Below are 15,459 nucleotides of genomic sequence, written 5' to 3' on the forward strand. Positions count from 1 at the left end.
TGTGTGTGTGTGTGTGCATTTTTATCTGTGTGTATGTGAAGATTCCTGGCAAAATTGGACAGACACTTCATCGTACCTGACTGAAAGCATCTGTACCCGACTATTTCCCACAAAATTAGAAAATACTGAAATCATCCAAAGTTGACTCTAATGGCATAGCACACTAACAGCACAGAGCACTCATCAGATAAAATGTACACAATACTTGGTAGCATTGAAAGGATTTAAAGCATGGGTATATAAGAAGTATAAGAAGCTTTAATTAAGATATGAATGGAGATGTAGTACAGGGAATATCAGACAGAAATTACCAGCTGACAATGTCCTGAGATACTCATTTAATTAGTAATACTTTCCATACGTATCCAGGGCCCATCAAAAGTGTTATATGGATGAAATATGTCTGTTTCTTTTCAAAGATCAGTTATTCATCATCAATCCCACTCCTGAGTGACTGGAGCCAGTTCCCCTCATTTTTCCGGGCAGTCTCCAACAGTGAATCCCAGGCACTTGGACTGGCCAAGATGGTCCTGCACTTCGGATGGACATGGGTGGGTCTTCTGGCTGAGGACAGTGACTTGGGCCAAAGGGGCATTCATGTGTTACAGGAAGAGCTCATCAAGGGTGGTGCCTGCATTGATTTCTCAGAGAACATCTTAACAAGTCGAGCTGATAAGAATGCCTTTCATATTGTTCAGGTGATCAGAAACTCAACAGCAAAGGCTATTATCATCTTCTCCAATGACGCTGACCTGGTCCCTGTTTTGAATGAACTTGTGAAAGAGAAGGTGACTGGGAGACTTTGGGTTGCAAGTGATGGTTGGTCAACATCTGCTGTTATGTCAATGGAAAAATACTCACAACTTCTTAGTGGAACCATTGGATTTGAAAGTCACAGCGGAGAGATGCCTGGCTTTAAAGAATATACCGGAAGTCTCCAACCTTCAAGATCTCAGGACGATGTTTTTATTAAAGAATTCTGGGAAGAATCCTTCGGCTGTAAATGGCTGGACCAGAAACTCTTTTCTGATGCTTTGGATAACAGAACAAAGATGTGCACTGGGCTTGAGAAGCTAGAAAGCCTTCAAGCGTACAACAATGATGTCTCTAGAGTACGATTTAAAAACCAAATCTACAATGCTGTTTATGTCCTTGCATGGGCTTTACATGACCTTAGTTCCTGTAGACCTGGCTCCGGACCTTTTCCTCGAGGAACCTGTGCTGACATCATCAGCTTCCAGCCATGGCAGGTAGGAACTGATATTTCAGTGTTAAATGAACAAACTTATAGTTAAAATGAATGACAAATAATTAAGCATGATGAAATGATGTGGGATGGATCTGCTTTAAGACCATTGTTGTTTACCAGGAATAGTAACTCTTTTAGTCATGTTTGAGAAGATAGTTCCGTACTTAGTTTTAAAAGATAAAGGGGTCATTATGAACACGGTGGGAAACCCCGCGTGTTCATGCTGGCGGTCTTCTCATAGACCGCCAGCCCCCTTGAGACCCCGCCGGCCGTATAATGGACATTCTGCTGGGCCAGCAGGCAAAAACTGTGTTTCCGCTCGCCGGCCCAGCAGAATGCAGGGCTGGGACATTGCTGGCAGCTCCACACTGAGATGCCGTTAATGCCGCTGTGCGACAGGTGCAGCATCACCTGTCGCACTGATCACTACCCGTAAATTGGGCAGTGACCTGCGCGACGGGGCACTGCATGGGGGCCCCTGCACTGCCCATGCCAAGTGCATGTGCAGTGGCCCCCAGAACACCCCTTCCGCCTGCTTCTACCTGGCGGAGGAACCCGCCAGGGAAAGGCTGATGGAACAAGGGTTTATTATCCAGAGGGTGGCGCTGCTTGCAGTGCTGCCCTGTTGGATAATGATATCCGCCATCATCAGGCTGCCTGTTGGCAGCAGCCTGGCGGTGGCAGAGGGCTGCCTGTGGCGGTCCTCCCATGTTCATTACATGGCGGTATTTTCCGCCGCCGTCGGCATGGTGGTCTGAACTGCCATGTTCATTATGAGGCCCAAAATCTTTAGCGGGGAGGGTCTCTCTGTCCCACAAACTTTAGCTGTGTATTGTTCTCAAGCCAGCACAGTCAATGTAGATGATAGTGTGTGTGTGCAATTTATTCAGGGGTGGCAGCTTCATAAATTGATGTAAGTCATCAGCCTCAGGGTGCCACATGGCAGATGCACCAATTAATATAAACAGTCAGGGTGTCGCCCTTTTTATATCTGTAGGGAGAAAAAATACTATTTTGCTTGAACAGATAAAAATCCTCCCCCTGTTTCAGAAAACGCTCACTCAGCTTTGTGTCTCAAAGCAGTTGTATTAGACTAGATTTCCCTAGACAACACCTTTATTTTTCTTGTGTAGCAAGCTTTTATTTGAAAGGCAGTTCATTTGTCTGTCTCTCTACCGTCCTTTCCATGTTTGCGCATGAAAATATATCCTCACAAGTAGGTACGTTTTTGTGGCCGGCATGAAGCCCACTAGATGTAGCTTGGCAAACCTTATAAATCAGTTCATAGATGGGTGATTGTTTCACTTAAACAAGACATGACTATACAAAATTTCTAAATATTCTTTTTGCTAATTACTGAGTGAAGAGGCATGGTTTACTGGGTGAGTTGTCAACCTCCGAATCTGGGGACTGAAGTTCATTTCATGATTATTACGAACCTGACTTAGAGTTTGATGGAAGGGTTCCTCCGTCACAAATTTGACTGATATCCCGTCCGCTCTATTACAAGTCCCATAGGATATAATGGAATTGAAATACGGAAGACAGGATATCCGTCATGTTTATGATGGAGTAACTCCCTCCGCCAGACTCTAAATCCGGCCCTAATATGTGATTGCAAAATGAATGCTGGTCAGAAATGCATTTCTCAGAAAATAAATTAGGATGTGATGTATCATTACCTGATCACGAGCCATTCAAGAAATTCATTTTGTAATTGTAATGATGTGCTAATCAGTCACGCTGCAAAATGTATATTTCCATGACGTTGCAAAACCTTTTTTTTTTTTTTTTTTTTTTTTATAACGTAGGAGGCAGTTTGAAACCACCTATTAATGCCTTCAAATGATGGGATGCAGGGATGCGAAGAATTGCAAACCTCTAACATTGTGTTCGCATTTAATACATTTGGACTGCACTTTTTCTTTAAGCAGTCCAGGTTGCCTTCAGGAATAGACCGCTTTTTTATTTTTTTTAAATGTTCAAATAAAAGGAAGTTCAAGTCAGGGAGCATGCAGTGATCTCCGGGACCATTGTCTGATTCCCCACAGTCCAGAAACCAGCATTATCAAAGTTTAAGCCATCCCACAGAGAAAGAAATGTTTACCGTCCCAACAGTTTGAGGTGCTAGTTGATATAGTGGTCACAGAGCCTGAAATTCTCTAAATAATGGGCTTTAAGGGCTATCAAACGTTTTTGCAATCGCAAACGGTGCGAATCGCAAATTTAGGCCGTTTGCGAATGCAAAAATGCCTTTCACAATGTATGAAAGGCATTCGCAGTGCAATTTTAAGGAATCACAAAAATAGTGATTCCTTAAAATTGCAACCCCATTTAGAGAATCGCAAATTGCGATTCTCTAAACAGGAAATCGCAAATCGAGAATTCTTATTTGCGATTTCCATGGCACATGTATCAAGCATTTCCTAAATGCGAATTGGGCATTTAGGAAATGCAATTACCACAAATTCAAGTTTGGTGGTAAGCATGGCAAATTTTTAAAAATGTATTATAAATGCATTTTTAAAAGTGACATGTAGCGCACACCTGCTCCTAAGGCATGTGTGTGCTACCCAGGTCCGCAAATATTTTTTTGGGGTGCATCAGAGGGGGCCTTAGGCCCCCAGCACCCTGGGATTTGCATTACCTAATTTGCGAGTTCCTAACTGCATATTGGAAAATGGAAAACCATTCGCACCTACGGGCCTACAGGCCCATAGGGTTGAATGGAGTCGCATTCTCTAGTTGCGATTCGGTAATAGCGTTTGCGAATTTTAAGAAATCGCTATTACTGAATTGCAAATTTCATACATCCCATTTTGCATTTCTTAAATAGTATGTCAAAAGAATTTTACCCTGTTCTTGTGAGTCTCAATGCTATGTAGTAATGTTTTGACAATCATGTCTGTGTCCTCAGAATGCCTGTCACAGTACTAGTGGTGACTTTCCAATTGAAGGGGAATACCAGTCCTCTCTAGCAAGAGCAACGTGTCACCTCTACAGGAAGAGTTTGTGTGCTAGTAGACACATTGGATTACAGTGTGTGTTCCTGGGCAACTGCAGGAGATTCTATCACTTCTTCACCAAACAGAGATGAAGAAAAGTACCTGAGTCTTCTAGATGCTCATACTTCCAACACAAACGGGATTGCCCAGTTAGCATGTGCACTGAGTCTAGTGGAACACACTGGATAGAAGTGGGCTCAACTAGTATACAGTCAGAATCCCAGGAAGTATATTGAATTGGAGCAAGCCTAGATGATCTAAGCTTTGATTCTGGTGTGCATACTGGCTTAAAGCAAGCACAATTTTGTGATATTCTAGATATAACTGAGCCTATTGTATCCTGATTTTGTGATGAATCTAAAGCCGGGTGGTCTGAGACTTGACTGCATGGCTACTGGAAGCTTCTGTGTAGAAACCCTTGCAGGTTCCTTGGTACAATGCATTTTGTCATTGTGTGAATCTGCCGATATGGGCTTGGGAGTGATTCTGGACATGTTGATCCAGAGATTAAGTGAGACCTCTTGAAATGAGCAAAAAGTGATGTATAAATGTGTGTGAACTACTTCCCAAAGAAGAGACAACTATGTCCGCAAAAAAATCCAACATCAGGCATGCCGAAATCAATTGTTAAAATAGACAAGGATGGAGGGCTCAACAGGTCTATTGTGTTTTTTGTAATCCAAGTATGCGTTGGCTAACTTGCAACACAAATCTGACCAATGAGTGAAGGTTTCCACTTTCAAAGGTAAGTAGCATTACCCTAAGAATATAGAAACGTGTTGTAGGAGGGTGGACTGGCTTGTAGTGAGTACCTAGGGGTACTTGCACCTTGCACCAGGCCCAGTTATCCCTTATTAGTGTATAGGGTGTCTAGCAGCATAGGCTGATAGATAATGGTAGCTTAGCAGAGCAGCTTAGGCTGAACTAGGAGACAAGTGAAGCTCCTACAGTACCACTTAGTGTCATATGCACAATATCATAAGAAAACACAATACACAGTTATACTAAAAATAAAGGTACTTTATTTTTATGACAATATGCCAAAGTATCTCAGTGAGAGGATAGGAAATATACACAAGATATATGTACACAATACCAAAAATATGCAGTATAGTCTTAGAAAACAGTGCAAACAATGTATAGTTACAATAGGATTCAATGGGGACACATAGGGATAGGGGCAACACAAACCATATACTCCAAAAGTGGAATGCGAACCACGAATGGACCCCAAACCTATGTGACCTTGTAGAGGGTCGCTGGGACTATTAGAAAATAGTGAGGGTTAGAAAAATAGCCCACCCCAAGACCCTGAAAAGTGAGTGCAAAGTGCACTAAAGTTCCCCCAAGGACATAGAAATCGTGATAGAGGAATAATGCAGGAAAGACACAAACCAACAAAGCAACAACAATGGATTTCCAGTCGAGGGTACCTGTGGAACAAGGGGACCAAGTCCAAAAGTCACAAGCAAGTCGGAGATGGGCAGATGCCCAGGAAATGCCAGCTGTGGGTGCAAAGAAGCTTCTACTGGACAGAAGAAGCTGAGGTTTCTGCAGGAACGAAAAGGGCTAGAGACTTCCCCTTTGGTGGACGGATCCCCCTCGCCGTGGAGAGTCGTGCAGAAGTGTTTTCCCGCCGAAAGAACGCCAACAAGCCTTGCTAGCTGCAAATCGTGCGGTTAGCGTTTTTGGATGCTGCTGTGGCCCAGGAGGGACCAGGAGGTCGCAAATTGGACCAGGAGGTAGAGGGGACGTCGAGCAAGACAAGAAGCCCTCTTAGCAGCAGGTAGCACCCAGAGAAGTGCCAGAAACAGGCACTACGAGGATGCGTGAAACGGTGCTCACCCGAAGTCGCACAAAGGAGTCCCACGTCGCCGGAGACCAATTTAGAAAGTCGTGCAATGCAGGTTAGAGTGCCGTGGACCCAGGCTTGGCTGTGCACAAAGGATTTCCGCCGGAAGTGCACAGGGGCCGGAGTAGCTGCAAAAGTCGCGGTTCCCAGCAAGGCAGTCTGGCGTGGGGAGGCAAGGACTTACCTCCACCAAACTTGGACTGAAGAGTCACTGGACTGTGGGGGTCACTTGGACACAGTTGCTGGATTCGAGGGACCTCGCTCGTCGTGCTGAGAGGAGACCCAAGGGACCGGTGATGCAGTTCTTTGGTGCCTGCGGTTGCAGGGGGAAGATTCCGTCGACCCACGGGAGACTTCTTCGGAGCTTCTAGTGCAGAGAGGAGGCAGACTACCCCCACAGCATGCACCACCAGGAAAACAGTTGAGAAGGCGGCAGGATCAGCGTTACAGAGTTGCAGTAGTCGTCTTTGCTACTATGTTGCAGTTTTGCAGGCTTCCAGCGCGGTCAGCAGTCGATTCCTTGGCAGAAGGTGAAGAGAGAGATGCAGAGGAACTCTGATGAGCTCTTGCATTCGTTATCTAAAGTTTCCCCAGAGACAGAGACCCTAAATAGCCAGAAAAGAGGGTTTGGCAACCTAGGAGAGAGGATAGGCTAGCAACACCTGAAGAAGCCTATCAGAAGGAGTCTCTGACGTCACCTGGTGGCACTGGCCACTCAGAGCAGTCCAGTGTGCCAGCAGCACCTCTGTTTCCAAGATGGCAGAGGTCTGGAGCACACAGGAGGAGCTCTGGACACCTCCCAGGGGAGGTGCAGGTAAGGGGAGTGGTCACTCCCCTTTCCTTTGTCCAGTTTCCCGCCAGAGCAGGGCTAAGGGGTCCCCTGAACCGGTGTAGACTGGCTTATGCAGAATTGGGCACATCTGTGCCCAAGAAAGCATTTCCAGAGGCTGGGGGAGGCTACTCCTCCCCTGCCTTCACACCATTTTCCAAAGGGAGAGGGTGTAACACCCTCTCTCAGAGGAAGTCCTTTGTTCTGCCATCCTGGGCCAGGCCTGGCTGGACCCCAGGAGGGCAGATACCTGTCTGAGGGGTTGGCAGCAGCAGCAGCTGCAGTGAAACCCCAGGAAGGGCAGTTTGGCAGTACCAGGGTCTGTGCTACAGACCACTGGGATCATGGGATTGTGCCAACTATGCCAGGATGGTATAGAGGGGGCAATTCCATGATCATAGACATGTTACATGGCCATATTCGGAGTTACCATTGTGAAGCTACATATAGGTAGTGACCTATATGTAGTGCACGCGTGTAATTGTGTCCCCGCACTCACAAAGTCCGGGGAATTGGCCCTGAACAATGTGGGGGCACCTTGGCTAGTGCCAGGGTGCCCTCACACTAAGTAACTTTGCACCTAACCTTTACCAGGTAAAGGTTAGACATATAGGTGACTTATAAGTTACTTAAGTGCAGTGTAAAATGGCTGTGAAATAACGTGGACGTTATTTCACTCAGGCTGCAGTGGCAGGCCTGTGTAAGAATTGTCAGAGCTCCCTATGGGTGGCAAAAGAAATGCTGCAGCCCATAGGGATCTCCTGGAACCCCAATACCCTGGGTACCTCAGTACCATATACTATGGAATTATAAGGGTGTTCCAGTAAGCCAATGTAAATTGGTAAAATTGGTCACTAGCCTGTTAGTGACAATTTGAAAGAAATGAGCGAGCATAACCACTGAGGTTCTGATTAGCAGAGCCTCAGTGAGACCGTTAGTCACTACACAGGTAACACATTCAGGCACACTTATGAGCACTGGGGCCCTGGGTGACAGGGTCCAAGTGACACAAAGAACTAAAACAACATATATACAGTGAAAAATGGGGGTAACATGCCAGGCAAGATGGTACTTTCCTACACGTGTGATACATGAGAATCTTTTTGATTAACAATTGTATATTCCTTTGTACAAAGAGATTCAGAGTTAGTTTTCTAGTGTCAAAATGGCCTGTTTTCTTCTGTGTGTACATCTCATCTCTCACCAAAACCCTAACACCTTTCCCATGTTCAGCTCCTGTCCTCCATGGAAGATGACTTTCACCGGTGCCCTATCAAATCATCGAGTGACTTTGTCTTCCAGAGGGGCCTGGGGATAAGCTCACCTATGCAATTTAGAAAACGGTGATGCCTCCTCCACCTTTCCTTTATCTTTTACTCCGTAAACGCGCCGAACACTTGCTTGGGTCAGAGGAGGCGGGCAGCAGCTGTGTGCTGCCTTTCCAATCAGGGCAGGAGCCCTTTAAAAACCAGTGAGCGCTCCCGCTCCGCGGGATGCGCCGAACACTTGCTTGGGACAGAGGAGGCGGGCAGCAGCTGTGTGCTGCCTTTCCAATCAGGGCAGGAGCCCTTTAAAAACCAGTGAGCGCTCCCGCTCCGCGGGACGCGCCGAACACTTGCTTGGGACAGAGGAGGCGGGCAGCAGCTGTGTGCTGCCTTTCCAATCAGGGCAGGAGCCCTTTAAAAACCAGTGAGTGCTCCCGCTCCGCGGGACGCGCCGAACACTTGCTTGGGTCAGAGGAGGCGGGCAGCAGCTGTGTGCTGCCTTTCCAATCAGGGCAGGAGCCCTTTAAAAACCAGTGAGCGCTCCCGCTCCGCGGGACGCGCCGAACACTTGCTTGGGACAGAGGAGGCGGCAGCAGCTGTGTGCTGCCTTTCCAATCAGGGCAGGAGCCCTTTAAAAACCAGTGAGCGCTCCCGCTCCGCGGGACGCGCCGAACACTTGCTTGGGACAGAGGAGGCGGGCAGCAGCTGTGTGCTGCCTTTCCAATCAGGACAGGAGCCCTTTAAAAACCAGTGAGCGCTCCCGCTCCGCGGGACGCGCGCGGGCGGCGCCCTGGCGAAGCCCGGGCCAAGGGCGGGCCCGTCCTTGCCCGTCATTGCCAGGAAGAGGCAGGGCAGGGCCACCCCTCTGATATCTGCTTCAATCTGTGGTCCCAGATAACAATTTTGCTTTTGACTGCCCGAAGGACAAATTCAAGCTTATTTTTATTGCGTAGGGGTAGCTTTTCCCACCAAGCACCAGGCCTCCATCAAGCTAGTGGACATCTACCAATATTAATCAGCTTTTGCTTGCCCGCTGTGTTTCCAGTTGAATTTCCCACTAATTCCCCACATACTCTCTAACCGAAATACGTCTTTTGGTGGGTGGTAGGAGGTCAAGGGGTTATAACTCACCTTCCATTTCTCGCCCTGTGTTTGCTTGTTCATGATAAGTGGTTGGGCCAAACCACATATACATATATGCATTTGGGTCTTTGATTGTAGTTTTGTCCGTGAGATCCGCAATTAGCAGGGTTTGAGAAGTTTATTTAACGCTTGCTTGGGGTAGAAGTTGGGTTCCAAAGGCCTCAGTATTACCATTAATCAGGAGCTTATTAAAGGCCCCTGGTTTTTAGTAAAATGGGCAGACGACGTGGGGGGGGCTCAGATGGGAAACAGCATTCTAACAAAACCCTAGATGTTTTTTTACAAAAGGCCGTTGGGGAACTCGAAAGAGAAATAGAATTAGTGCAACGACGCCTTGCTGCCCCTCCTTCTGCATCTATTAGTTTAGCCCATGATAGCCCAGCCTCACAGCCCCACCCGCGATTAGAGCTTCAGTCTGTACCGATTATCCCTTCCCCTTCTCCGCCCAAAATTCCTCAAGAGATCCTTGACGATACTTCAACTGCAACTGCAATTTGTGCCGCACCATTTCTGTTGGCCCAGCATCCTCCAATAGAAGGTTCCCTTACTTTAACTGAATCTAATACTAAAGGGAAAAGGAAGCGAAGGGAACCTGTACCCAAGAATAAACGATCTAGGACCTTGAGTCCCTCTAACTCGGCCCAACCCTCTATTAAAGATATGGCATCAATTTCCTCACACAATATCAACATTCCCCATGCAAACGAGTTTATTAGGGATCTCATAAGAGATGAGCTCTCAAAACTACTTCTTCCTATTTCCAACCGTCTTCAAATAATCGAGGACAAACTTGAAAGTCTTACGACTAGGCAAATACCAACAATTTCTTTACCTGTAGAAATTCAACCTAATCATGACTCTATTATTGCCAATAGACACACTGGCCAAACACCCAAAAAATTTCCTCCCATTCTAAATCACGACTGGCCAAGTTCTGCCAAAATTTCTAGTACCCTGATGAGTAAACCTCATATGGCTTTAGCCTCCCTATCAAAAGGAACCGTCTTATGGAACAATCCAGCAACTATTTCGGGAGACTGCATCCCTATCAGGGAATTACCACATCCAGTACACCAAAAGAAGGTTACGAGCAGGGACTCCCGAGAACCAAAAGCGCTCCATTTACCACCAGAATCATGCCCTTATGCCCTCCTCATATCAAATGTTCCTGAACTCAAACCTCACTTTTCTGAATCTTTTAGCGAACTCAAAAACAAGGTTATTCACTGGTTGCATGTGAATGCGGGGTTCGCTCTTTCCATGTCATCCTCAATATTGATGGTGAGAAGGGTAGGCTCACTGGTTTTTAAAGGGCTCCTGCCCTGATTGGAAAGGCAGCACACAGCTGCCGCCCGCCTCCTCTGACCCAAGCAAGTGTTCGGCGCGTCCCGCGGAGCAGGAGCGCTCACTGGTTTTTAAAGGGCTCCTGCCCTGATTGGAAAGGCAGCACACAGCTGCTGCCCGCCTCCTCTCATTAATTTTAATTCCCCCGATCTTGTCCAACGACTTTTTTTAAATGCTAACAGACCTTATCCTACAACGGGCAAAACTTCTCTTTGCAGGCTACAAGTGTTTTATCCACCTTTTATGTCGTCTTGGAGCACTCAATCGCCACCATCATACTGGGTTGGTCCGGTTACTCACACACTGCCTGCCCCTGTAATTGGTCCTAGACGTCCTTTATCTTCTTTCTCTGAGGCAGACTGACTAGGAGATGCTTCTCCGGATGTGGTATTGCCTAATTGTGAAGCTGAGACTATTTGCCCTATTGTTTTTAACATCTCTACTCCTCCTGCCCCCCTTATCTTGGCAGATTTTGTTGTCCTGGGATCACCCAAAAATATAACATGTCAAGCAACTGAGGAATGCATTTCTAACCTGTCAAACGCTCCTTATACCTTGGGGCCTATCCATATGGCCAATTTACCAAACTCAAACGCTGTTGGGGTTACATCCAGCGAGGTTCTAAAGATACAGAGCGAGAATTCTCTTGGTCCTAATCCACCCGAGGGAAGTACCATGGCCTTTAACAGTTCCCCCCCTAGTACGCTATATTTCCAGAATATAGCTGGGTCCTCATGCTCAGAGGATCTCGATAAGGTACTCAGCTGGAACATAGCTGGATTGGAAAGCAAATTACAAAGTCCAGGTTGGGGTAACCTTATTGATGATCACTTGATCTGTCTCTTTCAAGAAACTTGGGCATTAGAACCCAAATATAGACTCGGTTTCAAAAGCTATTGGGTTTCGGCCCGTAAGTCATCTTCTGGGAGGCCTTCGGGAGGGTTGCTTGTGTGGCTAAATACCTCTCTCAGGTGCAAGATAGAAGAAATAGATATAGGTTGCCCGGATCTGCAAGCACTATCGCTAATGATTTCTGAAGGAAAACCCCTCCTTTTAATTAATATCTATAACAGGAATGCGAGTCCCCACTCTGAGTCGGACGTTCTGTCTAATTTGGATTATTTTTTAAAAAGTAATCCCTCCCTTCTTGTTTTAATTGGAGGAGACTTCAATGTTACTTTTGAACCTAATCCTTTAGTCCAAGGAATTTGTAAAGAAGAGGATGCCCATTGGGGCATCCCCCAGCTAATCTCCAACAAAAAACCAAGATTGAACAAATCTGCGCGCTTATTGGCTGACATTGCACTAGCCCATGGCCTCCGAGCCTGTAATGGCCGCTCACACTCGGATGCTATTTTACGTCCCACTTTTAGGCGCGGAGAATACAGCAGTCGCATTGACTATATATTTCTTGATATTCGTCTTTGGCGTTACATGGTAGATATGAGGGTAGATGAGCAGCCTGTGAGCGACCACGACCCTCTGATTTTATCAACCAGAGGTCTTTTTCTTTCGTTCATAGCGCCCCACTCCAGGACAAATGCCTTCCAACTGGCCTTAACTAATAATAGACGCAATCTCAAATGGGAATCTGTTATCTCTTCCCCAAAACACCTGGCATCTATTTACAGTTTGCTCGCAAATCAAATGGAGCGCATGACTCGGTTCATTGAGTCTGAGGAGGGCGACAGCCTTCTTATAGCCCACACTGATCTGTTTCAATCTTTAAAACAACTTTTTACAAAAGAGACTCTTAACCACTTCAATAAAAAGTACAATGCCCCTTGGTTCAATAAATCTTGCAGAATAGCACAACTAGCCCTCTTGGATGCAATTAAAGAAGGCCATGCTGTGACGTTGAGAACAGCCAGGGGGGCTTATAAGAAGGAATGTTTAAAGGCACGTAGAAGCTGGGAGGAGGCCAGATGGGCCACTATTTTGGACTCTGCCTTATCCAATAATACATCCAGGTTCTGGAAACTAATAGCTGATAATGACAGTGATTCCCCTGCCGCGCCTGGCTCTACAATCCTCTCAGCAACTTGGGTAGAGCATTTTGGGCAACTTTATGGAGGTCCGCCTGAAGTTTCCTTGCGGCCCCCCAATGATTTAACAAACCAAGAGATCATTCCAATTTCATTTTCCCTATCCGAAACTAGAGTAGCAATAGACTCCCTGAAATGGGGGAAGGCACCTGGCCCAGACAAAATCCCAGGTGATCTATATAAATCTAGACCAGACATATGGGCTCCTTACCTCAATTCTATCTGCAATGCAATTGCAGCGGGAGCTCCAGTTCCATCCACTTGGAAAGGGGCTGAAATTGTACCGATCTTTAAAAAAGGAAATCCAAACATTCCGGCTAACTACCGCCCCATTAGTCTCCTCGATAACTTCCAAAAAATCTATGCGAAACATCTTCTGTCCCATCTTGAGGAATGGATTATTGAGTCTAAAGCTCTCTCTGATTTACAAGCGGGTTTCAGACCCGCAGTGAGCACAGTTGACCAAGCTTTAAGATTTATGTCAATAAAATGGAAGAATGTAGACCTGGGGAGGGGTAACCTTTATGTGGTTTTTATAGATCTAAGAGCCGCATTTGACCTGATCCCCAGGAATCTTCTGTGGTCAACATTATTAAATATGGGAGTGCCATTTGGCCTCCTGAAACTTATAGTTCAATTGCACCAAGATACCTTTGCCCAAATCAGGTGTGGACAGGGGGGCGAGCTGACTGATCCCGTAGCTATTAAAAAAGAAGTTAGACAAGGCTGTGTTCTGGCACCTACTCTTTTTTTGCTCTACATTAATAATTGTATCCACTACCTAGAGAACTGCTTAAATGATTCTCCAAAACTGGGTGGGACAAAAATCCCTTGTCTGCAATACGCAGATGACACGATCCTACTATCAAAATCGCCAATGGGAATTCAACATCTGATCAACCAGTTTTGTGCTTACTGTAGCGACTATGGTCTAGATGTAAATGTCAAGAAAACCAAATTTATGATATTCACTACGTCCAAAAAACGATTGCGTGTTAATATCGAGATGAATTCGACCCCACTGGAGAAAGTAGAAGAGTTTGATTATTTGGGTTTCAGATTATCTACATCAGGCAAATGGAAGGCAGCTATTGACAAAGGGGCTCTAATCATAGGCCAAAGAGGTGGGGCCTTAGTCCGTAGATCTAGAAAGGCTCCGAGCCCCCCCCTGAACATTCTTGCGGAGATCTATAACGCTCAAATTAGAACAGCGGCCTTATATGGAGCGGAAATTTGGGGATCCCACAAAAACCTGGACATTCTGCAAACCAAGGAAAATATTTTCCTTAGGCAGGTGTCCAGGCTCGGTACGGGTACACCAATGACCCCTTTAAGGCTTGACCTTGGTTTAAATAGCATTAAAACCATAGCGGCCTTAAGACCCCTTTCCTATTGGATCCGATTATGGAAATCTGCTGAACTTGAACCATATAGGCTGGCTATAAGAGAGTTGATAGCCGCCCCTAAGGCACTGGAGAAAATCCCCTGGCTGAAAGAGATGAAAATTGCCTGGGACAAAATGGGTCTTCCTCATTATTGGAAATACCCGGACCAAATCCCTGATAATGCTAGGAAATTTGTTACAAGCAGATATCGGGAGAAAGTTAACGAATATTCCCTGCACCAAAAGGGGGCAGGTAGGTTAACAATGGATTTTCTGCAAATTAAGCATGAACCCTGGGCTGAGAATTTCCTGAACCTTCCTATCCCTCCATATGCCCACGCTTTATACCTGCAGTTAAGATATGGTACACTGCCTACCAATGGCTTCATGGCCCACTGGTCATCTAACATCGCTTCAAATGACAGGTGTATCCTTTGCCAACACTGTAAAGAAACAATAGAGCATGTATTATTCTTCTGCCCTTTGTATAAGATACCCAGAAAGAGGTGGATTATTCCCCTTTGCAAAAATATGTCTTCTCAGGATAGAGTGACTGCCATTAGAATCTGCACCCATGATTCCTCTCCCAGGGTAGCCATTCCAGTCACTAAATACTTATCGGAGGCCTGGTACATCCGTCGCAAGTCCATTGTACCTAAAGGCCCCTGAGTTATTTTTATATTAGTGTTTAGAAGGATTTTAATCTGCTCTTTTTATCTTCTTTGCATTATTTTTAGCAGGAAATCTCCTTTAGGAATTTGTCGCTTTCTATATGATCACCTGAGATTGCATAAGCTTATAGAGTCCTTCCCTATAGCTTTTACTGTTGCTTTTTTCTTTTTTTGATTGGTATTCTGATAATGTCTCTTTTAGTCAAATGGGAACTCTATCTTTGTCCTTTTGTCTCCTGGTTGTGCACACTGGTCCTCTAGACAAAAAGCCCTATATTTGAGCTTTTATCTTTTTTTTTGACTATATTTTTATTCATGTTGTATTTATTGTATTTATATTTATGATCAAATGTTTTGCCCTGCTGTTTTTACTGTTATAATGTTTTGACGATTATTGGTTTTATATTGTCACTATGCTTTTACCACATTCTTTTCTTTTATGTACGATTGTTATTATTACGTTAAATGGTCTAGACTTCTAGACCGAATTAATCAAATAAAAAATACTCCGTAAAGCCTTTTACCTAGTTTTAGAAGTTTTAATCAAATTCAAGGCGAAGAGGTTAAGAAATAAGCTTGTCCTGATTGTGCCAACAGTGTACTTAAAAATATATAGACAAATGAAATCAGTCCTACTTATTACTCGCAATAATGTCCATTATTGATGCATAG

At 45.4% G+C, this 15,459-nt stretch overlaps 1 protein-coding gene across 1 annotated transcript in view; it reads left to right on the top strand.

Annotated features, from left to right (window-relative positions):
• Nucleotides 1-439: 439 nt before the first annotated feature.
• The window catches only part of LOC138268719 (extracellular calcium-sensing receptor-like), a 38,145-nt gene continuing 23,125 nt past the window's right edge, over nucleotides 440-15,459 (top strand). Inside the window, exon 1 of the mRNA XM_069218650.1 lies at nucleotides 440-1,250. Coding sequence (XP_069074751.1) covers nucleotides 525-1,250 — 726 coding nt within the window. The 5' untranslated portion in view covers nucleotides 440-524. The remainder of the gene's footprint in view (nucleotides 1,251-15,459) is intronic.

This window comes from Pleurodeles waltl, chromosome 12, assembly GCF_031143425.1.
Source record: "Pleurodeles waltl isolate 20211129_DDA chromosome 12, aPleWal1.hap1.20221129, whole genome shotgun sequence".
NCBI classification, from domain to species: domain Eukaryota; kingdom Metazoa; phylum Chordata; class Amphibia; order Caudata; family Salamandridae; genus Pleurodeles; species Pleurodeles waltl.